The following is a 24,355-nucleotide window of genomic DNA, read 5'->3' on the forward strand; positions in this document are numbered from 1 at the left end:
GCCCACAGCATCTGTCAAAAATTAGACCCAGAGGATGCGTCTACACTGCAAATAAAAACCTGCAGCTAGCCCACACCAACTGACTCAGATTCATGGGACTCGGGCTACAGGGTTGTTTAATTGCAGTGTAAACCTTCAGGCTCGGGCTGCAGCCCGAGATCTGGGACACATCTCGCAGGGTCCTAACACCCAGGTTCCAGCTCAAGGCCAAATATCTGTACCACAATTATACAGCTCCTTAGCCCAAGCCCTGCAAGATCGAGTCAGCTAGCATGGGCCAGCCATGGGTTTTTAACTGCAGTGTAGAAATACTGTAAGTGTCTTAGGATGAGCGCCCAATCACTGAGGCACCCAAAATCAGTGGACACACTTCTACAAAACTTTTGGCCTTACTCTGCCTAACTTCCTCATCTATAGAAAGGGCATAATACTTCCCTACCCTACATGGGTGTTGTGAAGGCATATTCATTAAATATTTATACGGCACTATGATACTATGACAAATTTTAAAATGCTGTATTAAGTGCAGCATATGGATGGTATGCAGTAAATAAGGCATGCAGCTGCACATGGAATGGTGAGGATAAAAAGAAATATTGGACAGTTATCTAATTCCATAAGCACCATGATATACAGGCTGGCCTTGGTGGCAGAACACAACAAAACCTCAGCTTTCACCTCAATCAATCATTTCTATTTTTTAAACCTCAATTTTATACATGTAAAGCACACACACCTCTACTTATATCACTATTTCTCTGCCCCCCCCCCCCCATTTCCTTTGCATTTCAGAATGTGAACTCCTTCAGGTAGGGACTGTTTTCATTTATATCTTTTATCGGGCAAGGATAGAGCAAATAAAGTATATAGCAACATCAGGTATATAGATTTAACAACCCATGTGGCGCCAGACTGTCCCCTCTTCAGGAGGGGTTCCAGAAAACTCTGATATAGGAACATCAGGGAGTTTTCTGGGCAAAAATTCCTTGGATGGGAAGGGTTTGAGAGCCTCCAAGCCTCACAGAACCAGAGGAGCTGCCAACACAGGAGCTGTGCTGCTTAGACTACTAACCCACCACACTTACACTACCTCCCACTTCCCCACACAAGCATGGAAAAGCTGTACAGCATCAAAGGGATTAACTGTGCTGGAGTAGAATTGAAGCAGCAATCACCAGAAAAGTGGTACTATGTCTTCTTACCAATTTGAATCCTGGGCCAAAGTTGTTTCAGATACTTGTGTGTTAACTCACAAATTTCTAGAACATAGTTCTCTATTTTTAATCTTCTAAAATAATGAAACAATCCCCTTTCCAAAAAGAAATGTAATAGAACAAAGTTAAAACTAACACTGTTTATTTTAAACCTGTAAAAAAACAGATTGTACTGTAAGTTTACCTTCCTCAGTTGTCAACTGTAATAAACTCTGTGTTCTCTACCCAGCTGTCTGCAACACACAGCCACTTGGTGCTTTGGTGGCAACAAGCTATTGTCCGGAGCAATAGCAATGACTGACAGAGCAATGCAGTGGCACTTTCCAATTGTGGGAAATGAAAAATGACTCAAATCCCAAAAGTAGTACTGTACAGAAAGCAAACATAGGTGACTACATCTAGAATATCCTTAAAATACCACCCTCCTAACTATGTCCTTTTCACTCCAGTGCTCCCTATTGCAGGTAGACAGCACAATACATCCAAATACACCCTCTGTTTGGACAGCCCATCCAAACACCAGATGTAATAGGATATGGTAAGGACAGAATTTTACTCTCAGCTCTGAGTGTCCTAACTTTGATGTATCAAGCCAAACTCATTCCTTTGGAAGAACATCTGAAAATAAGGGTAAGGTCACCCCCCCACCCCCCAGCCTCGATAGCCCGAAGAATCACTAACTTGTCTTTGCTTTAGGGCATTGCAGTGCCACCATCCCATTCAGATGGCACTGACGATAAAAAAAATGCTTAGAGGGATTTTAAGCAACACAGGCTACTCTCTTTATAAGTATACTACATCTGTTGTTTTTTCAGTGCCTTGCTGACTGAATTATTTTTTACTGAAACCTAAAAATCTAACTCTGATCTCCCTAATGACACTGCAGAGAACAATCATCTGACGCCAGGCATTTAACATGGTTGCATTTATACGTTTTTGCTTTGCTTAAGGTATGAATTAAATCCTTCAAAAGAACAATAAAGTAGAATTTGGCTTTTCTGACAGTTCTGTGCATGGAGAGCTGAGGCTGTATGGCGGGTGAGTGAACTACGGGCTCGGGGAGGTTAGTTCCTGGCCCAGCCCACCCCTTCCTTATGAATCCCCACCCACCCACCCAAAGCTCATTGCCCGCCCAGCCCCCTTTCCTCTCCCCTCCCCCCCGCAAACACAGTAACTTGTGTTTAGCTAAAGCATAACTACAGAAAGGCATCCAGTCTTGATCTGAGGACATCAAGAAAAGGAGCATCCTCTACTTCCTTTGGTAGTTTGTTTCAATGGTTATTCACCCTCATTGTTAAAAATCTGAGCCTAATTTTTAATTTGAATTTGACTGGCTTCAGCTTCCAGCAATTAGTGGTTGTTATGCCCTTATCCACTAGGTTAAAAAGCCCTTCAGTACTCAGAATTTTCTCCCCTGAAGGTGATTGCACACTGTAATCAAGTCACCTCTCAATCTTTTTAATAAGCTAGACCACTGATTCTCAATCAGTACACTGAGGTCTTCTAGGGAGTACATCAACTCATCTGGATATTTGCCTAGTTTTACAACAGGCTATATAAAAAGCACTAGCAAAGTCAGTACAAACTAAAATTTCATACAGTGACTTGTTTATACTGCTCTATATACTAGACACGGAAAAGTACAATATTTATATTCCAGTTGATTTATTTTATAATTATATGGTAAAAATGAGAAAGTAACCACTTTTTCAGTAATAGTGGGCTGTGACACTTTTATATTTTTATGTCTGATTTTGTAGGCAAGTAGTTTTTAAGTGAAGTGAAACTTGGAGTACACAAGACAAATCAGACTCCTGAAAGGGGTACAGTAGTCTAGAAAGGTTGAGAGCCACTGAGCTAGACGGACTGAGCTCTGCAAGCTCTCAGCCTAAGGCATTTTCATGGCTTCTCTCTACATCCTCTCCAATTTTTCAACATCCTTTTTAAAGTGTGAACCAGAAAGGGATGTAGTATTCCAGTATCAGTTTTGTCACTGCTACGTATAGAGGTAAAATCAGCTTCCAACTCCTACTCACTGCTCCCGTTTATACATCGTAGGATCGCTTTAGTCTATTTTCTCCCACAGTATTGCATTGGGAGCTCATACTGAGTTCCCCTGTCCACTCTGGCCTCTAAATGCTTTTCAGAGTCATTGCTTTCCAGGATGCAGTCCCCTCACTGTGTATATCTGGCCTGCATTCCTTATTTCTAAATGCATCACTTTGCATTTGGCTGTATTAAAATGCATTTTCTTTGAATGGGCCCCGTTTTCCAAGCATTACAAACTGCTCTGTATGACGGGTGTCCTTGCCATTACTTACCACTCCATCAGTCTTCATATCATCTGTATGTTTTATCAGCAGTGATTTTATATTTACTTCCAGATAACTGATTAAAAATTGAACAGCATCAGGTCTAGTATGACCCTTCTGCAACCCCCATTCAGTGATGACTCCGCATTGACAACTACTTTGGGATCTGTCAGCTAACCAGTTCTTAATCCATTTAATGTATACTTTATTGATATAGCATAGTGTTAATTCGTTATCTGAAATGTCATGTAGTACTAAGTCAAACGCCTTACAAAGTAAAAGCATATTAAATCAACGTAATTACCTTTATCAACTACACTTTTAATCTCAAAAAATGAATTCAGAATTGACAGGACCCATTTTCTATAAAACCACGCCGAATGGTATTAATTATATTCCTATCTTTTCATTCTTCATTGATTAAATCCAATTTCTGCTTTTCCATTATTTCACGCAGGATTGATGTCAGGCTAACCAGCATACAGTTACATAAGTCATCCTGCTTGCCCTTTTTGAATATTATCATTTTTCCAGTCTTCTGATTTTTTCCAGTCTTCTAAGATTTATTATAAATTAACATTAGTGGGCCAAAGATCTCCTCAGCCAACTCTTTTATAACTCCTGTGTGCAAGTTATACAGACCTGCGGATTTTAAAATGTTTATACCTAGTAGATGTTGTCTAACATCCTCCTCAGCAAGCATGTATTATGAACAGCTCAGCTTCTATCTGGCTTTATCCAGAACAGACTAATAGATCTGCTCTTGGCTTTCAGTTTAAAAACAGAAAATTTTAGGCCCTTGAAAAAGCCTCTTTTAAAATGCTTACACACTACCATAATGAGCCCACCTCACTGCCTACACATGAAAGCCCTGGTAAAGCTTCCAGGCTGGACATGCAGCAGACTGCTATGTCCGAGTCCCAACACAGTGGATCTGTGTGCTTTTAAGCTTCCCTTGGTCTGGATTAGGCTTCAGCACTCTTTCCTTGGCCTCTCTGGCACAATACCTGGGCACAGGCTCTCTGTTTGTTACACCTTAACTTAAATGGACAGCTGCTTTAGGTTAGGGGTTCTCAACCTGGGTGTACACAGAGGTCTTACAGTAGGTACATCAACTCAACTAGGTTTCTGCCTAGCTTTAGAACAAGTGGCATAAAAAGCACTAGCAAAGTCAGTGAAAACTAGAATTTCATATGACTGGTTTATACTGCTCTATATACTATAGACTGAAATGTAGTACAATATTTATATTCCAATTGATTTATTTTATATTTATCTGGTAAAAATGAGAAAGTACGCAATATTTCAGTAATAGTGTGCTATGACACTTTTGTATTTTTACATCTGATTTTGAAAGCAAGTAGTTTAAGTGAGGTGAAACTTGGGGGCTGTAAGACAAATCAGACTCCTGAAAGGGGTACAGTAGTCTGGAAAGGTTGAGAACCACTACTCTTGGTCACCAAAACCCTGTGCTGACCCTCAAGACACCCCAGTTGCTTAAGCCCACCCATTCTCAGAACTCCAACACTGTGGGCACTCTGCTTTACAGTTTCCGTTTAGGATCACATGATAGGTGAAGAACATAACCCAGATACTTTGAAAAGGTTACAAAAGTTATCACTCTTTAGACAACACAAGAAATATACAGATCTAGGCAGACCACCACCAGGTCTATAGAACATCCCTGCCTGAGCTTCCTCACCACTCTGGCGAGTTCTTTGGACTTGGGTTGGTATTTCTAGAGAGTCCAGGATCCTTCCTCTCCCCCAGCCCATGGCTTCTCATCTGGAACTTACAATCTCTCTGGTCTCTTCTCCTTCCCCCTCTAAAATGTCAGTCAGAGACCTTTTTCTTTTATAACCTCCAGTCCCCTTTGTCCAGTGATGCCCTAAGCCAAGCCTCATCAGGTGTTTTATGTCCAACAGCAAGTGACCCACTGCTCAGTTACCAAGCCCATCTGGGCAGTCTGGTCCTTCTGGGGCAATAGCCAACTCTGTCCAAGAGTGCTTCTATATGAATAGAGGACTACAAAGGTTTAACAACCCTCCATTGTTAGCCCTGTGTCATTATCCTTTGGAATTTCAGTCCAACATGAAGGTAAAAAAAAATAGAAGGCAGACAAGCCCCACATTCAAAATGGAATTTGTAGTTTGACAACGATATATAGAGTTCACAATTTCAAAGTGGAATAAATAAGCTGTATGATTCCCCAAACAGCCACAACTTATATTAAGGAATATTGTTTTAACTCCCCATTCTTTCACTAACAAAGCAAAATCTTCACTAACTGCATTCCACAATGGACTACATATATCCTGAAGGGGAAATCCTCTTGGGGCAGATGTATAGCACCTATAATACTGCCAAAGCCACTGTCCAGAGGGCAAAGTCTGAAATTCCTCTCTCTCGTGCTCTCTTGGGAATTGTAACACTCCTAAATTAAGATGTCTGCTAGAGAGCTGGATAAAGCCTGCAGCAGCAAAGATGCACCACCCTCCCCATATTCCTTGGGATGGAAGAATGTGATGACAGTTCCTGCTCCCTTTCTGACCCTTTAGCTGTCTACAACCACCAAAGATACCATATATATAATAACCTCATATTGAGGAGGGTTTTAAGTTTTCTTTATTAATAATTTCCTGAATATTGAGCATTAGATATTGCAATCTTAATAATGCATTAAAGCTAGTCTTTTTAGTTTAATACCTCTTTGCCTATACCCTTTTCTTTGCTTTAAAGGAAAAAAAAGGAGGAAAAATTGTGAGCTATTTAGCTTTCCTAGTTTACAAGCACTGCATACCTACCAATGAGCTTGTTCTGGAAGCAATGGATTTGTGGTGCTTTAGATGGTATAAACTCCTTACTCTGGTGTGCAGCAGGTATACCACATTTACAAGATCCACCTCGCCTTGTACTGAAGGCATTATAGGGGGACTGTTGCCACATTATAGTTAAGACTGAGATGAACTTACTGTTTAACAGCTGATCTTCCAAAGGGCTTGTCTACACAGAGTTATTCAGGAATAGCTGTCCCTGAATAGCTCCATGTATAGACAAGCCCTAAGTACTCTAATACACACACACATGCTCAGATTGTCTTGAAAATGGCAGTACCTCACCAGAGTTCATGGTGGGTTAGTGATGCAAATTTAGGCCAGTCTACACTAACAAACTTACAGCGGCACAACTGTACCGATGCAGCTGTGCCGCTGTAAGGCTGGTTGTGTAGCCATTTTATGCCGATAGAAGAGAGCTCTCCCATCGACATAAAACCTTCTCAATGAGTGGCAGTAGCTATGTCAGCGGGTGAAGCTCTTCCACAGACATAGCTCTATTCACACTATCACTTATGCCGGTGAAACTTATGACTCCCGTGTGTGTGTTTTTTTCACACCCCTGAGCGACATAAGTTTTGCCAGCATAAGTATTAGTGTAGACGTGGCCTTAGAGTGATTTGGTTGAGTGATTCCCAGGACACAGCACCCTTAAAAAAAAGGAACTGAATAAAATTGTCTGGTTCTTCTAACTTTTATTTTTGCACACACCTGGGGTTCAAACTATTGCATTGATTCACCTCAAGCTGATATCACCTGATTAGGTTTGAACTCAACTAGTCCAGCACACACTGCCATGATGAAAAGCAATATTTAAGTGTTAAAGTTAGCTGTACAAAGTGGCTAGAATCTGGGTGATGTACTACAGACCATGATAAGCACATGAATCATGAGAGAGACTCGTTCTTGTGAAGAGCAAGAGTGTATACAGGAACACCTGCCAGAGCAGCTCAGGCAACACGCTGTCGTCATTGAACCTAGCAAGCTCAACGCCTCTCCCCAGCAGTTTCCTGAAAATGTCTATGGACATTACTACACTTTGCCATTCATTCTGTTTTGGGGAAGGGGTTCCTTTGTCAAGTTTTGCCTTGTCTAAGAGTAGATATTTCTAAGTGTTCTACAATCCACATGGATTCTCAAACTACCATGAAATTTTCTGTTCCATATTAGGGCCAAGTCTAGCTAGTAGGACACATTTGGTCAAAGAGCTCCTTAGATGCACCTCTCCCAACAAGAAGCTGATTTTAATAACCTAAGTGCTCTAAAATACAGGCGCACAGTGAGATTATTATTTATTTTTATTACCACAGTACTGAGGAGCCCTAGGTATGAAATAGGGCCCATTGTGCTAGGTATTGTAAAAACAGAACAAAACAAAACGACAGTCCCCACCCCAAAGAGCTTTCAAACTTGTTTGGAACACTGGTGTGCCACAACAGGGTTTTGTGTACTTTGGGAGAGGGGGAAGGAGAACACTAATTGAGATGAACAGTGCAGTTTGCACTTCTCAGAACTGGATGTCAGGCTGCATTCACCTCCATGAAATGTTCTCATTCACCTGAGAGCATCCCACTGAGATGTACGGGCCACTTCACTGCAATGCTCCTGTGCTGCTGAGGATTGTGCAGAGACCTGTTCCCTAGCCCCTGAATTAGCTAAGGAGGCTGGAGCTCGCCTCCAGCTTGTATATGATACCTTAACAACCTAATGATTACCACCTTCCCTCCTCCACATGACCCGTCAGCCCAAGGGGCATGAAAGGCCGAACAGGTAGCTGAAAGACAGGAAGGTGTTCCCAGGAAAACCACTCATTCCGCCCTCAATCATGCCCACCTCACTGTCACCACTTCCTCAAAAAAACACTGTCCAAAAAACTTTAACAACACATGGTTCAGACTGACCAGCAGTGATCTGTACCCTTAGAATGTCAAATGAACCTATGCCTGGATCTCTGAAAACCAGGAAACACATTGTTTAGGTAACGTCTCTCACACCACACAATCTTAACTCAGTCTCCTTTTGGCGATGTCTCAAGTCCCTGTGAGAGATTATAGGGTTGTACCTTTCCCAGGCAGTGTGGGGAACAACACTTAGGCCTCAACAACAGTAGTGTGGGGAAACACTTAGGCCTCATATTCACTGTAATCAAGATCACGTGTAGGTCAGAATTAGTGGACGTGAGCTAGCTAGGCATGACCTTCACGCAACCAATTCACTTACTCCAGACAAAGCACCAAAGAGTTGCTCAATATCAATAGCTATTCAATCCTTGTCCAAGTTATTCTTTCTCAGACTTCACCTTAGGTTAGCACCAACTGAGGGTCATGGTGCACTGTGAAGCATGCCATCACACTGCTAGAATGCTTCAGGGAAATAGCACAGCACAGAGTATACAGGTTACTGTATGAATGCCAGTGTAGATATGGGTTTTGTGCTGAGCACTGAGAATATGCAAGAGTTAGACTGGGGTGAAGCACTCTTACATTCCCCTATTTCTTGATATGCCCAGTGGAATGTCAACTTCCAGAGGTCACAGTCATTCTAGTGGTCCTAAAACCCTACAGACATCATCAGAAACTCTTTCATAAACACTTGGATTTTTGTGCCAAGAAGGGCCATTGTGCTCATCCAGTTTGATCTCCTGAATATCACAGCCCAGGGGAAAAAAAAAAAGATCCCTGATTCCTCTAGCTGCAGCTGCTCCTCTGCTCAGATGGCAGTTTGATATCTAGCAACTTGCTGCAACTAATTTCTGCATCAATACAACTACATCTAATTCAGTAAGGAGTGTCTGAAGAATGGCATAACACTGTGTTGAGAACAAACACCACAAAAAATTGCAGATTTTGTGGACAAGTAAGGTATGGTTTTGTTGAACTGCCTATTGCCAACTGCAAGGGGGCAGAGTTAAGGTTGTGTGGGGGGTATGGTGTGGAAGACTAACTCTTTTACGCAATTTTCGTAAGTTTAAGGATAGGCACACTGGACATTCACCTTGAGTCAGCAGCTGAACCTGTAAATTCCTGTATCTAGACACATTCACATTCTCTTTCTCCTCCCACTCCTTCGCCCCCATTCCTGGGGATGGCAGCTAACAGCTTGCTGGCATTTTTTACTCTCTAAACAGCTGAAGAGATTTAGCCTGACCTTTCAAAAATATTTAACTATAGCCAAACCTGGAAAATTTCAGCCCCAAACACAGAGGTTTCAGAAGATGAGCATAGGAAGCTAAGGAATGGATACTGTTTTGCTGCTGCCCTGTCCTAAATTTATACAGCTCGGTTTGCCACGAAGGATTTCCAAGTCCTTTACAAATCTGGGCTTTCTTTGGAAATCTCCCATCCAGCAGTGATCCAGCTTAGCTTCAAAGAGATGACAAGATCACCATGCAAGATAGAATGACGCCAGTGTCAATCAAAGGGTTTATCAATTACCACTACGATTCTTACAGTTGGTTATAAGATTAAAACCCACATCAAACTTGAACAAATCAAATGGAGTTTGACACTTGACTATTAACTGGATTTGAGCAAAAGTCTCCCACAGTGGCAAAATATTATCCATAAAGCTTATGTCAAAAATACACCACCTGTTTTTCTCTCTCTCCAAATACCTCTATTAACTCTTACTAACTGCCATAAGAGTTGATTTTCAAAAGGTTAGTATATTCAAGTTATTAAATTATTAAAATCTCTTCAAATTGAAGTGATACTAAACACAATGAGGGCATCAAAGTGTTAAATTTAAACACTGACTTTGTAATGCCTGATACACAAAGTCTAATTAATAAAATAATGCTCAATATGTTATACATAGCAGCAGACAAAAGATTTAGAAGAGCAGCTCTGTGGACTGGGGATATTGAAGTATGGGGGCAACAAGTAGAATCAGCATGTTATTTACATCAACAGGCACACAGTCATATTAATCAATAAAAAAATCACATCATTAAAGCAACGTTTCTACAATATCTATAAGTAATTGCTAATATATCTATTGGGAGTAGTATGAAGATAGTCTTAACATAAACAGAGGTATAGATAATCCTTTTCACAAAAGGACAATTGACTTTGTTGTTAACAGGCCAAAGCAATAGACATCTGCTTGTAGACTAAAAAATACATTATTAAAAAAAAAAAATCTGAATCTCTGATTTCCATGTTCAGGCTAAGATAAGTGTTAAATCTCTACCTTGCTTTGGAATGCATGCTGCATACACTACCCTCCATCTCCTGCACACTCCCTAAAGAAATACACAAAGGTTTGTTCAGCTTTCCTTTTCCTCTCCCCAGCTGCAAATGTTTAAAGGGGAAAACCTTTTTTAAAAAGGTAATTTCAAATGAACCTTTAATCTCAGCTTCATACAGAGAAATGAGACAGCCATTTGATTCAAGTATACTTTGTCAATGTTTTCTCCCTTACTGAAGTGTTGCTAAGCTATAGTGTTATGTGATATTCAAAGATTTCTATAGGCACACTGGCCCTTTGTTCCGCACGGCAACAGAATTGTTTTGATTAAATATAAGATAATCTGTGAAATCTAACATTGATTATTTTAAAATTACCAATACCAGTAGTAAATGTGCCTTTTCTCTACAATAGTTTTTAATCTATGGTAAAGAGAGACTTTTTAATATCAAAAGGATACAAAATCTAATAAAGGCTATATTTTTTGCCTCGCTGAGGGTAGCTGAGTCAACAAAAAATGATAGTTTCACTATATGCTAAACCAGTTAGATCAGAAATGCTTTATAATACCACTCTGAAACATTTTCTGATCAAATTTTAAGCCACTGTGTGTTTCATACATAAGGTATACACACACAATCCTCTGTTTTCAGCTACCTTCCATTAAATAGGTGAAGTACTTCAAACAGTAACACAATTTGCTTTTTGTAAAGGTATCGTATAAAACCAAAAATACCGAAAAAAAGGAAACAAAGCTACCACTACAACATTCTCAGTGCTAACCATTCTTCAGCAATTCCACATTATAAACACATTTTTAAAGTAAATATTAAAATTTAACTGGTCAGTAAAAAGGTATTGTCCATTCTGCACAGAGTAATTCAAAATGCTATTTTTAAATAATTTAAACCTACCAGACTTCAAAGAAAATAATTAAAACAGCTTTTACATCCATCCTCTTCCCTTACACAGTTAAATGCAAATTCTCCTTACAGCCATACTCCTGATATCTCAGGGCATACATAGCTGATACGCCACCTACTGCAAAACTGAGCTGACAATCCATGCAATGCTAGCAGCACTTCCATTCCATCACCGTGCTGGAGCAGAATAAAGGTGCTTTTAAAATATCTCTTTTCAAGCACACAAGAACAAGGCAAGATAGCTGTCTTTTTAACTTGGCTTTAAGAATGGAGCGAAAAATAAACAGAAGAGAAAAGGAACATGAAGAAAAGCACATCAACTCTGAGGGTACTGAAGAAAGCAAGAACTGTAAAATGCCTCTGATTACTCTCAATGTTGGTGGATACCTGTACATTACACAAAAACAAACACTAACCAAGTACCCAGACTCTTTTCTTGAAGGTGTGATAAATGGAAAAATCGTCTGTCCATTTGATGCAGATGGCCATTATTTCATAGACAGGGATGGACTCCTTTTCAGGCACATTCTGAACTTCCTACGAAATGGAGAACTTCTTCTACCAGAGGGGTTTCGAGAAAATCAACTTCTGGCACAAGAAGCAGATTTTTTTCAGCTTAAGATGTTAGCTGATGCAGTGAAATCAAGGTGGGAGAAAGAACAGACAGCATCCAGAGAGACTACTTTCCTGGAAATAACTGATAGCCACGACCGTTCACAAGGTCTTAGGATCTTTTGTAATGCTCCTGATTTCATAGCAAAAATCAAATCTCGCATTGTTCTGGTGTCAAAAAGCAGGCTGGATGGATTTCCAGAGGAGTTTTCAATATCTTCAAATATTATTCAATTCAAATACTTCATAAAGTCAGAAAATGGTACACGACTTGTACTGAAAGAAGACAACACCTTTGTCTGCACCCTGGAAACTCTTAAGTTTGAGGCTATAATGATGGCTTTAAAATGTGGATTTAGACTGCTGACCAGTCTGGATTGTTCCAAAGGGTCAATTGTTCACAGCGATGCACTTCATTTTATCAAGTAATTACTTCTATCACCAGACAAAGGCAACAAGCACGCAGCCAGTAAACCTCATTAAACTGCAGCATCCAGACATCACAAATAATGTATCTAACTAGCCCTGTACCACAGAGCTCTGCTGCTAATGAATTAATGTGAGCTAATGGTATGTAAATTCCATAATGACATTCATCTCTGGGTTATTTAGGCTGAACAAGTATCTTATGTTTAAATTTAATAAAAATGTCTGCTAAACATTGTAAATACAGATTGAGTGCTGCTACTATTTACATATATTTTTCCTTCACGTTGTCTTTCACCCAGAGAGTCTAGCTGAAATGGTTTGTGTACTTGTGTGATTAACATGCATACACCTTATTGTTCAGTTGAACAGTGGTGAAAATATTTTCATATAATATGCAAGCTTGAAACATGTTTTGCTTATGACAAAATTCACACTGGATTTTAACTGGAATAAAACATTTTGAGTGTTCATTACAGTTTCTGCAAATCTATTCAAAGCTGAATTATACTGAAATTACAATAGAAGACTGCAAAAGGCTGTAAAAGCCAACAATTTGATTTTAAAATTAAACAGATTTCAGAGCTCATGTATTGGAATCATCAAATTTACAACTACATCATTCATTTGCTGAGAATCCCTGAAAAAATGCCTCCAATAACAAAAGCCAAATAATGCTAGTTTAATTTACTTTACTTTTTATTACAGGAAATATGTGAATGCATAAAGGTAGGTAGAGACTAGATATATTTCAAAAGTATATATTTTGAATGGTTTATTCAAAGGTTTTGCATAAAATTTAATGTAACAGGTTTTCAATTACATATTACATTCAAATTTTGAAGTTGACATTTTCCACTTGTTGTTGCTGTTCATAAAGAGTGGCAAATGAACAGATCTATTGCTTTGTATAATGTATTACTAACCAGTAAGTGGAACTTTGAATTCTGAATAGATCACCTGCTGATATTTAAAATGCATTAATGTAAGGGGCAGATAAAGCATTTCTCTCCCTTCTCACTTCCTTAATATTTATCCAGTTCTTTCTTTCATATACAATTTTTAGTAAGGGAACAAGTTACATCATCCACAGTGCAACTAGAATTAATGAATCCAGAAGTAAACATTAGTTAAATATCTGTCAGTAAGAAAACTTGGACCAAACACAACCTTCATGTAAGCAGGTGCAATTCCTATTCACCTCACCTTTGGGTCAGTTGGAGTTGCACCAGCTTATGCAAGGTCTGAATTTGGCCCTTTGACTCTATCAACCATGCACCGTTCAACTGAAATCAACTGTGAAGAAACTGATGCTCATTAAATTTTTAAAAACAGTAGTTTTTTACTAAATAAGACTGGAGTTCTTCGCTTTATTAGTATAAAAAGTGAATTCTACATAGGAAAAAATAAAAAAGTTTTCATGCAAAATAGGATTCTCACTACACTAAAATTTCAATCATGTTGAACAACACGACTGTCACCAGACAAGCTTAAAGCACCATTCTATCTTGGATTTTAGACAGGACCAAACCAATTTTTAACAAGAAATGGGAATACACTGTGTGTCTATCCTGTAACTTGGAACTGTACTTCAACAATAACTGGGAGTAACTGTGTGTCTCACTAGACATAATTTGCAATATAGAGAGGACTGAAATTTCCAGACAAGAAAACAGACACACTTAATGACTCAAATGGTATTTCTATGTGGGAAAAAACAATTTTTTTATTGAAATCTCTCTGGAATTCCTCCCCAAAATGTATAAGATCACCACTCCAAACCATGCATTTTTCTATTTAGCTTATAGGTACAACACTCGGGAATAGTTATAGCATAGTGGTATGTGGGAAAGTTACCATTTTAAACTGAAGTAGTTTCTAATAGATCACTACATTGTCATTTTCACAAAATGTTTTCAGATCAGTATACTTTACAAGAAATCTCATTAGCCATTAAATTAGTAAACATAGCGCTGTCAATGACTCCTGTTTGAAGTGACTGTGAAAACTTACATGCACCAAGTTTGATACAGTACAACCTCAGAGTTACAAACTGACTGGTCAACCATACACCGCATTTGGAACTGAAAGTACACGGTCTGGTAGCAGTGGAGACCAAAAAAAAATTTTTTTAAAAAAGCAAACTACAGTACAGTACTGTGTTAAACTACTAAAAAATAAAGAGAAAGTTTAAAAAAAAGATTTGACAAGGTAAGGAAACTTTCCATGTTTGCTTCATTTAAATTAAGATGGTTAAAAGCAGTATTTTTCTTCTGCATAATCAAGTTTCACAGCTGTATTAAGTCAACATTCAGTTGTAAACTTTTGAAAGACCTATAACGTTTTGTTCAGAGTTACGAACAAACTCCATTCCCGTATTTTTCTGATTTTTAATGGACTCTGAACTATAGCAAAAAGAGATACCATGGCACAAAATAATTGTGAACGAATGGTAAGAAAACCTTTAGTGGACTTGTCATCTCCATACTAGAATGGGTAATAAATAGTAACTAGGCAGACAACCTAAGAAAGCACCATAACTGCCCTACAAATCATAAAGAAGTTTGTTTCCAGTACTGTCAAAACAAAAACTGTATAAGCACAAAGTCTGGAGGAGGCTGTCATTCATAAGATGTCAAATCATCCATTTTCTTAAACATTTTTGGATATAGGTATATTTTGGATATAGTTCTATTGAATGCCTGATTGGGATTTAAAGTGACTATTGAATTTTAAATAAAGAAAATAGTAAATATTTATTTTGATTGTAACAGTCATTAATACAAAAGATATACTGTCTTTTACCTTTTCAACTGACTTCTTGGCATTTGACCTTTAAAGAAATTGAAGTGGTTTAATGTCAGAGAAGTACTATTTTCTTTACCTTAAGATTTCACACCCAAAAAAAAGGGACTGGGGGAAGGGAGAGCGCAGATCTGGTGATTCTGTCTTTACTAAGGGAAATTGTTCTTCACTATTAAAAAATGGTAGTCCATACTTAAATTACCACACCAGCCCACCCATAATAGCATAAAACCCAACCCCATCACAAATACGTTTACAAAAAAGAGTAAATCACACTACAATGCTTTTAAAAAGGTTAAATGAAAGCTTTTTACTTGACAAGACCTAAGTCCAGGGTGCACTCTGCCTTCTAGCAGCTGATTACATTACTATCTGAAATAATTCAAGAAGCTTCACCACAAACATGTGTTGTATTTGAGGTCAGATATGCCCAGGGGAGAAAAAGAATCCTATGCCCAGGACTAAGAAACAAATTTTACCCATTATATTACAAAATTTGTGGGTTTAAGTCTCAAGGATTCAGGCTATTAAACAATTCTCATTAGAAAGCTTCCCAATTCTCATTTAAAATATCATTGGCATCAATGTTTCATACAAGCACTTGAGAGCACCTGCTGCCATATCGACGTCTACCTCCTGTCTGAAATGTGTCAAGCTCTGTCTCTGAAAGTGTATTTTCCAAAAAGTTTATGCAAAATCCCTTCAGCTGTCTGAATAAGGATTTATGCAGGGGGACAAGAGAATTTTCTCCCTCTCCACATTTAAAAACTGGAGACATTGCATTAGACAAGATTATAGTAAGAACAATTTGTTTGCAACTGGATACAGACCTGGCAGACCTGTACATTTGCTCAGTTTGAAACATTGTTGGATATTCACAGTATGCAATTTTCAAGTAGAAAAGGTTTCCTTTTTAGTCTACAGATGCACCAATAGATCAATACACTGCATGTGTGCACAGCTAGTTAGGTGTACATTTGAATTCAAACACAGCTGACTTTTGCCAGAGAAGGTAGTAAGATATGCAACCCAGTTATCTTCAGGGATTTTTCCCCCTTTTATCCTGAAGAAAAAAAGAAGAAGTAGAAAATTGCACGCTAAGTGTTAATATTGATACAACACTGGAGTTACAGAATCAAGTGCTCAAAGGTCAGAAAATACCTGAAGTTAAGATTGTTCTGGCAATGCTAGCTTTGGCACTAAGTACAGGTGAAGTATTTTCTTTTCCTCTTTTTCTTGTTAAGGGTTAGACTAATGGTGTAATGGTTTAAAAAAAAATAATAATAAAAAAAAAAAATAAACCACCCTAAACTCCATATTCCCTAAATAAGGAGTAAACTCAGTTTACCCAAGTTCACCCTCGACTATACTACTAATTAGACTGAACTGTTAGGTTCAGCTCTAAATATTAGGCAGAATATAACTTCACCATAGGAGGAATTTAGAGTAGCAGCCGTGTTAATCTGTATCCGCAAAAAGAACAGGAGTAGCCCTGTAGCCCATGAAAGCTTATGCTCAAATAAATTTGTTAGTCTCTAAAGTGCCGCAAGTCCTCCTGTTTTTTCACCAAAAGGAATTGCAACTCAGGCCATGTCTACACTAGCGAGCTTAGGCTCTGTCTACACTACCCAACTTTTAGCGACACGGCTGTGTTGCTATAGCCATGACATTAAAAGGCGCAGTGTAGCCGCTGTTTGTGGGCGCTCCTGCCGACAAAGCGCTGTTCACACCGTCGCCTGTCATAGCAAAACTTTTGTCTTTTGGGGGAAGGAGTGTGTGTTTTTTTTAACACCTCTGAATGGTCATTCATTTGCCAGTGTAGACATAGCCTTACAGTGTTGTGCAGGTTTCCTTTGAGGATGAGGACTGATAGGTCTGATACAGAGTGATTGCTTTGTGAAAAGTGTTCACCCACAGGTGACAGTGTATTTTTGTCTTATTTTCCTGTGATAAGAAAATGGTTTCACCCACTTAATTGTTATTGGGGCATTTAATGAGGTATACCACATGTGATATCCATGGATCCTACACATGCCTCTTGAAAGATGCGTTTGTGGGGGGTGCTGATCATTGCAGAAGTGGAAATGTGTCTGCAGGTTTTGCATCTGTTGTTCTGGCAGGGTCTGGTGCTGCTGTGAGTTGGTGTGTCCTGGGAAGCTGTTTCTGATGATGAGCTTGGAGAGGTTGGTGGGTTGTTTAAAGGCCAGAAGTAGGGGTTCAGGAACGATTTCTTTCAGGATGGGGTCCCCATTGAGTATGGGTTGTAGTTATTTGATTATACCACCTGTATAGAATCCATATCGGGTAAGTGACAAGTAGAGGTCTGCCGTCAGAGGAGGTTCTATTTCTGTACCCAAGCAGGTTCTCTTGGGGCATTCCATTATGAGATTTATTTCTCTGGTGGAGTGTCCTTTTTTGGTGAAGGTGCTTTTGAGTGTATTACGGTGTTTATCTGAGACTTTCGCCTCAAACCATATTCTGTGGTATCTCAGTGCCTGGCTGCAGATAGCAGATTTCTTGGTGTGTTTGGAGTGGTTACTGGATCTTTGAAGGTAGGTATGGTGATAGTGGGTTTCTTGTCTATAGGGTTCCATTGTTGAAGCTGATTATGGTGTCCAGGAAGTTGATGTTAGTGTGGGAGTGTTCCAGAGAGATTAACGCTGCAGGAGTTGATCAACTTTAATGCTTGCTTCCCCAATGACCATGTTTTATATCATCACCTTAACACTGCATTAAACATCCGTATGTCTTAGTTAAATTATCATTGCATTTGTAACTATAACAACTGAATAATTGTCAACTAGTCTGAGATTAAAATATCTTTTAGGTAGATATGATTTATTTAATTCCTAATCTGAGGAAAAAATGAATTTAAAGAATACCATGTAAGCTTTTATGACATCTCACTTGTGCCCCAAACAAGTGAACATGCATGGCTGAAAAGTTAATTTATGAAAATTCAGTAGTGATTCAGTTAATTGGTGTGACAGGTTAGGCAGAGGCAAGAGAGAACAAGACAAAAAGGAACAGCATTATGTTATGAGGTACATTTATTCACTGAAAGGAAAACGTCCAGAAGGGTTCTAAGAGACTGGACTAGAACAAGCAAGCAGATAGAAAACAAACTGAGTGAATGGAAAGAGGAAGCTATTGGTTTGGGGAGGGAAATCAGAGATATTAAAAGGTAGCTCAGGTGGTGGTGGTAGTTATCTTTTCATAGAACATTAACAAAATTACTCTCGTTCAAAGTGGAAAGGGATGGAAGATTTAAGGTGAAACAGGAAGGTTACGTTTCAATAGGAATTGAGGATTGCCAGCAAATTCTGCACTTAAGACACAGAATATTGGATTTTAAGCGTTCTGAAAAAGGTGCTATACTGAGTCAAGCAAGATTTGAAAATGTCAGAGCAAACATACAAACCAGAGTCCTCAAGGTACCAGACAGTAGTTTTATAGGCCCTGTGGTGGTTGTCATACTAGAGGAACTGTCCAGATTTATGATAAATGGAGTAAGCTATATAAGAGCAAGAGAACAGAACTTAGATAACCAACCATCACAGGGGGATTTGTCCCATCTAAATTAGGGAAGAATAAAAATTTTGAGTAGTCAGCTGGAGAAAGAGATGTAGAGGTTGTTTTGTTTAAGAGTTTGTCTAGCTTAGAAAAATGGGTCAGGTTTAGCTAACATTATACCTTGACCAGCTAAACTGAGGGGTAATAAGGTTTTAACCTATGTCTATACTAGTGAAAAGATTTTGATTAGGTTGGGGCTGGCTAGCCTTTTGTTAGATAATCCTTCCTAATGTAGACAACCCTAAGGGAGAAATGCTAAACTTGACAAGGAGATGGCCACCAATAGTGAAGCCAAGAGCAGTTCAATGAAGAAGAGAGGTAATTCTGCTATGTCAATTAAAAACAAGTTTATGAGGTGTGACAAAGTTCCTCCTCTACCTTGGTGGGTCTTGAGCTTATTGGCGGATTTGCTCACCTCGGAGATTCACGGCAGCCCTCAGTTTGGCCGTTTTTGTGAACCCACAGTCCAGGTCAACCCCTCCTGTGTCTGATCAGGAGTTGGGAGGTTTGGGGGGAACCCGGGCCCAAACTCTACTCCAGGTTCCAGCCCAGGGCCCTGTGGAAAGCAGCCGTCTAGAGTGCCACCTGGAACAGCTGTGCGACAGCTACAACTCCCTGGGCTACTTCCCCATGGCCTCCTCCCAACACCTTCTTTATCCTCACCATAGGACCTTCCTCCTGGTGTCTGATAATGCTTGTACTCCTCAGTCTTCCAGCAGTATGCCTTCTCATGCTCAGCTCCTAGTGCCTCTTGCTCCCAGCTCTTCACATGCGCACCACAAACTGAAATGAGCTCCTTTTTAAACCCAGGTGCCCTGATTAGCCTGCCTTAAATGATTCTAGCAGCTTTGTTGATTGGCTGCAGGTGTTCTAATCAGCCTGTATGCCTTAATTGTTTCCAGAAAGTTCCTGATTGTTCTGGAACCTTCCCTGTTACCTTACCCAGGGAAAAGGGACCTACTTAAACTGGGGCTAATATATCTGCCTTCTATCCCTCTCCTGTAGCCATCTGGCCCAACCCTATCACAGAGGCGATAAGGGTGTGACATTCACTAAAGTCATTGAGAAGGAAGAAGACATTTGAAACTAGTAAATTAACGTGTATAAAGCACTTTTAAGATAAAAATACTACATATCAATATATGGAATGTAAACTTAAATGTTTGTCTCCAGAGATCATCATTTACACAGAAATAAGCATGGATGAAAAGTGAGGTGAGAACTCCAGAAGGAAGTTAGGGTTCGATGTTAAGGAGGGTAGATGACAGTGTGAGAGCTGTAGAGTCCTAATAATCAGGTAAATTGAACAGTAGAGGAAAGTACAGTCACCTGCTAACAGCAGCGTTAGACTCTGGAGAATGATTTTACTGAAGTGTGGTATAAGTACCACATGCAGCTAAAGAAACAGTCTTTTAAAAAAATAGTTTCTACCTGTAGTGGCAATAGATTAACATCATTTCCATTACAGATATGTCATTTAAAAACTTCTAGAATAGAGCATTACTCTGCTACTTCAGAAATAAAAAGGTCCCCAAACTGTTAATTACAATTGTACATAATAGCTTTTCACTTAAATCACTCCTAGACTGTGAAGACATCTGAGCTCAAGTTAACACACCAACATTTTAAAGTCAAAAAATTAGGTGATTGTTTAAAAATAATCCACCCAAAAAGTCTGCAAATATTTAGTTAATGTTGGTATTGAAAATCACACACACACACCCTTACCTTGGTTTATCCACTCATTATGGTGGCGGGAACCCTATTAGTTGGTCCTTGAAAAATGTGTTTGCATTTTCTGGTGAGTATGAGAATTACAATAGCATAGTCTTTGTTTGTATGATCCTGTGAAAGAGTGCAGGGAGTTAACAGGTGAGTCTGCACTCTGATCACTCTGCCACCAATTAGTTCCCCAGAGAAAGCTGATTAGATAATTAAATTCAATTATCCCAAGGGGGGGCAAGGGCTGGGTGAGCTAAAGATACAATTAGCCCATCAGCTCAAGATTGATAAGAAGGGCACAAGGAAGAAAGGGACTGGGTGAACAGGCTAACTGAGCCCACTCTCACAAAGATCCTAGAGAAGGGAGACCTCTGCTCCTCAGGCCTTAGAGAAAGGGCCAAAAGCACAGGGAACACTGTAAATAGCATTCCTGCACAGGACCGTAAAGATGTTGTTGGAGGGAGCACATATAAACAACAGTGTGGATACCTAACCAGTGGAGGTTTCTGAGCAGGTTTCTGTGATGCAAGAAGGCAGGAGCAGACCACAGCCTGCTATAGATCCCTATATTAGATGCTCATGGGTCATCTCAAAATATATTATCTTTGTGGACATTTAGAGAAGCAACCAGAAATCTGTTTTTCTCCAATAGCAAATACCTTTTCTATTATCCAAACAGTGTAATTAAAAATACTCTTAAATGCTAGTTCTACTTGACGCCTAGAAAATGTGGGAAATTGGCATTCCGACACCACACTCTTGAGATATGCAATGACAAAGACACACAATAGAAGACCTTTCCAAATATTAAACAACAGTTGTTTCTTTGAAGTCACGTATCTCAAATAGATGAGTCTGATTAATCTCAAAACTACTAAAAAATTCTGTTTTGGCTTATCATATGCAAAATTGCAGGCAGAAAGTGCTTTTTTGTGGATGTTTGGGGAATGGGAAATTCACAACTGTATTTTTAATATAAAGTACTAAATACAGACATGCTACTGCAGCCCCACACCTTAGAAACAGATCTTAAATTTGAGAGATGATTAATAGATTGAGGAAAGAGAACAGGTCAGGAGTGCATAAAGAAACTGTTGATGAAGAAGGAAGGAGAATTAAGCAAACAAACGAGTGATGAGGGGAATAAGTATTCAGAAACAAATAGAATAAGCAACTGCAACACCAAATTTAGTATAGTTTGTTGCCTCCCTAGTGCTTACATACATCAGAGATATTAAACCCTGTTGGAAAGTACGGGGGAGGAAGCAGTATATTTGTTCAATGTTGAAACCAGTGACACTGAGAAATAAATTAGAGATCCTGCAAGCTTGGTTGAAAAAAATCAGTAAAATCAAGAAAAGGCCTTTGAGGGTTCTAGTCTTATTAATACTAAGAGTGCTTTGTCTAAGGCTTTCAGCTCTCACAATATTTCCACCATCAGGTCTGAAGTCAGTAGAGGACAATGTGTTTGCATCACAGAACTGAAAAAACAGGAGAAAAATAGATGTTCATTTGTTCTGAAAAAATTACAGAGGCTGAAGATGCCTTATCTTCCGGGAGCCCCACCTAAAGTAGCAGTGGTCACTGACAAGGCATTATAATCCTCTATCTAGTCTGTGGAGCCTGGTTTTGTAACGTGAGGCTCACTCTGGGGATTCATCACAAAGGAAATGGAGGAAGATCCTGCAGTTTCTGAGCGAGGAGAGTATTTTGGTTTACTCTACTACATCAACAACCTAGGCACGTCTGACTTGTCTATAGAGGCAGGGAACTCTGAAAAGGAACACAAACTTTGCACTTAGAACAGAACCTTGTGGCCTTCAGTTCAGACAGCACATGCCAAGAGTAGTGATCTAGATTGAAAGCTCTGAAGTGAAGTCAAATTGTCTGCATGAGGCACAAACTTTCTTTTTTATTATTGAAATAAATTACAGTTAAGGTAAACATTAATTGCTACTGAAAGAAAACCACTGCAAGCTGAAAACATGACAGTGCTGTTAAAGCAAACAAATATAATAAAATATTCATAGTATACTGAAATGTATAGTTGGCCATTAGGGACTTCTGATATTTATAATTGCTGACCCATATTAATGCATGCTCTTGTCCTTATTACTAGTATTCCCTCCCTACTTCTTCCTAATGTTTGTAATATCCATTGTTGTTCCATGTTTTAATCTAGACTGTATACACTCTGGGACAGGGATTGTTATCCTACTCTGTGTTTGTATAGCAAATGAAGCCTCAATCCTGACTAGAGTTTCCAGGCACTAGTGAAAAGTTCATAATATAAATGTTGTGTGTATCTGCTCAGTCCTGAAGACACTAAATAGGAGGCAATTAGGGATCCTTGTCACATATAACGTCACAAGCTGGAAAATGGTACATTTCACACTTGAATGGGTTTTTTAACAATTAGGTTGTGTGTGTTTTTGGAGAGTAATTAATTTGAGTATTGCACCATAACTCTTGTTGATAACCATATTTCACAGAGTTACAGCTTTCCTTCAAAACGTTATTAGTAAAATATATGTTGAAAGATTTAAGTGGAAGAAAGGAAATCTAATTTGAGCCTAACTAACAGCAAATCTTTCTTAAATTGTTGCACAAAATTACATAACTTTATACAAATTTCCATAAAAATTTTACTGTTCTCCCTGCCCTACAAAAAAGTTTGCACTGTATTGCATATTTTCCAGCGCAAATATCATCAAAATACTCTAAATCATTTCCTTTCTTTCCACATTATTTCACATTCTTTACTATATTAGGTTTATCCATCTACAGACAGTTTAAGAATTAAGTATTTGTGTCTACAATTTGCCAGCACATGAATATCTGTGGAAGACAAAATTTACACACTAGGTTCACGCTGTACTGCCTGAGGTATATCAAATAATTAACTCCTTTTGCTTGAATGCACAAGGAAAACTATAAAGAGGATGCATCTCTTCCCACCAGAACAGAAGATATCAAGATTGCCCACTGGCAAGTTCAGGAAAAGAATACGAGTGACAAGTTGTCCAAAAGGAATATATGCGTTAAGTAGCAGTTGTTCAGGGCTTGCTATGAATTCATGTCAAGATTTTGAAACCTGAATTTAGATTTATTAAGTGTATGATCGGCTTGCTACAGCTCCAGGTATCTCATAGATACAAAACTTATAATTCACATCAACTAGTGAATAAACACGCAAGTCACAGACATGCACATACTCTCAAGGAACAATATCAATTTAAAAGAACAGAGTAATTTTATTTTCATCAATAGATAACATCTGTGTATACCCATTACATACAAAAGCTGTGTGAAAAGAATATTCAGTTTGCAAAGTTAGGCATTCAAAATTTAGAAAATGTCAGCACTAAGGTTGCCCATGCAACTTTAACCTACACAAGTGCATTATGTCACGGTTTTCAATTATATGACCACACATTTCTTCCACAGCACCTGTTTCACAAAGGATGGATGGTACTCAGGGACTGAGGCTACTTTTGAGTATTTCTTTTTATTCTCACCAACGTGGCCCTATACCTTCTCTCCTGTACACCACCCATACCTTGCATTACATATGGAATTGATTTCTCCCTGAGGTTTTCTATGGCACCCATCTCCATAGTATCTGAGCCTCAAACACATTCATGAATCTGTCTTTGCAGCACCCCTGAAAGTTAAGGAGTGCTTTTACACAAGAGAAACGAGGACACAGATTTTAAGGCCAAATCTCACAAGAATTTCCACTAATT

General features: G+C 38.9%; 2 protein-coding genes across 3 annotated transcripts in view; one reads left to right on the plus strand and one right to left on the minus strand.

Annotated features, from left to right (window-relative positions):
- The window catches only part of GTF2F2 (general transcription factor IIF subunit 2), a 127,392-nt gene that overhangs the window by 74,730 nt on the left and 28,307 nt on the right, over positions 1-24,355 (minus strand). The window lies entirely within an intron of this gene.
- KCTD4 (potassium channel tetramerization domain containing 4) lies at positions 11,739-12,512 on the plus strand. The gene has a single exon (XM_077806836.1). It carries the CDS (start codon positions 11,739-11,741, stop codon positions 12,510-12,512), a length of 774 nt encoding a protein of 257 aa, XP_077662962.1.

This window comes from Eretmochelys imbricata, chromosome 1 (genome assembly GCF_965152235.1).
Source record: "Eretmochelys imbricata isolate rEreImb1 chromosome 1, rEreImb1.hap1, whole genome shotgun sequence".
Lineage (NCBI taxonomy): Eukaryota > Metazoa > Chordata > Testudines > Cheloniidae > Eretmochelys > Eretmochelys imbricata.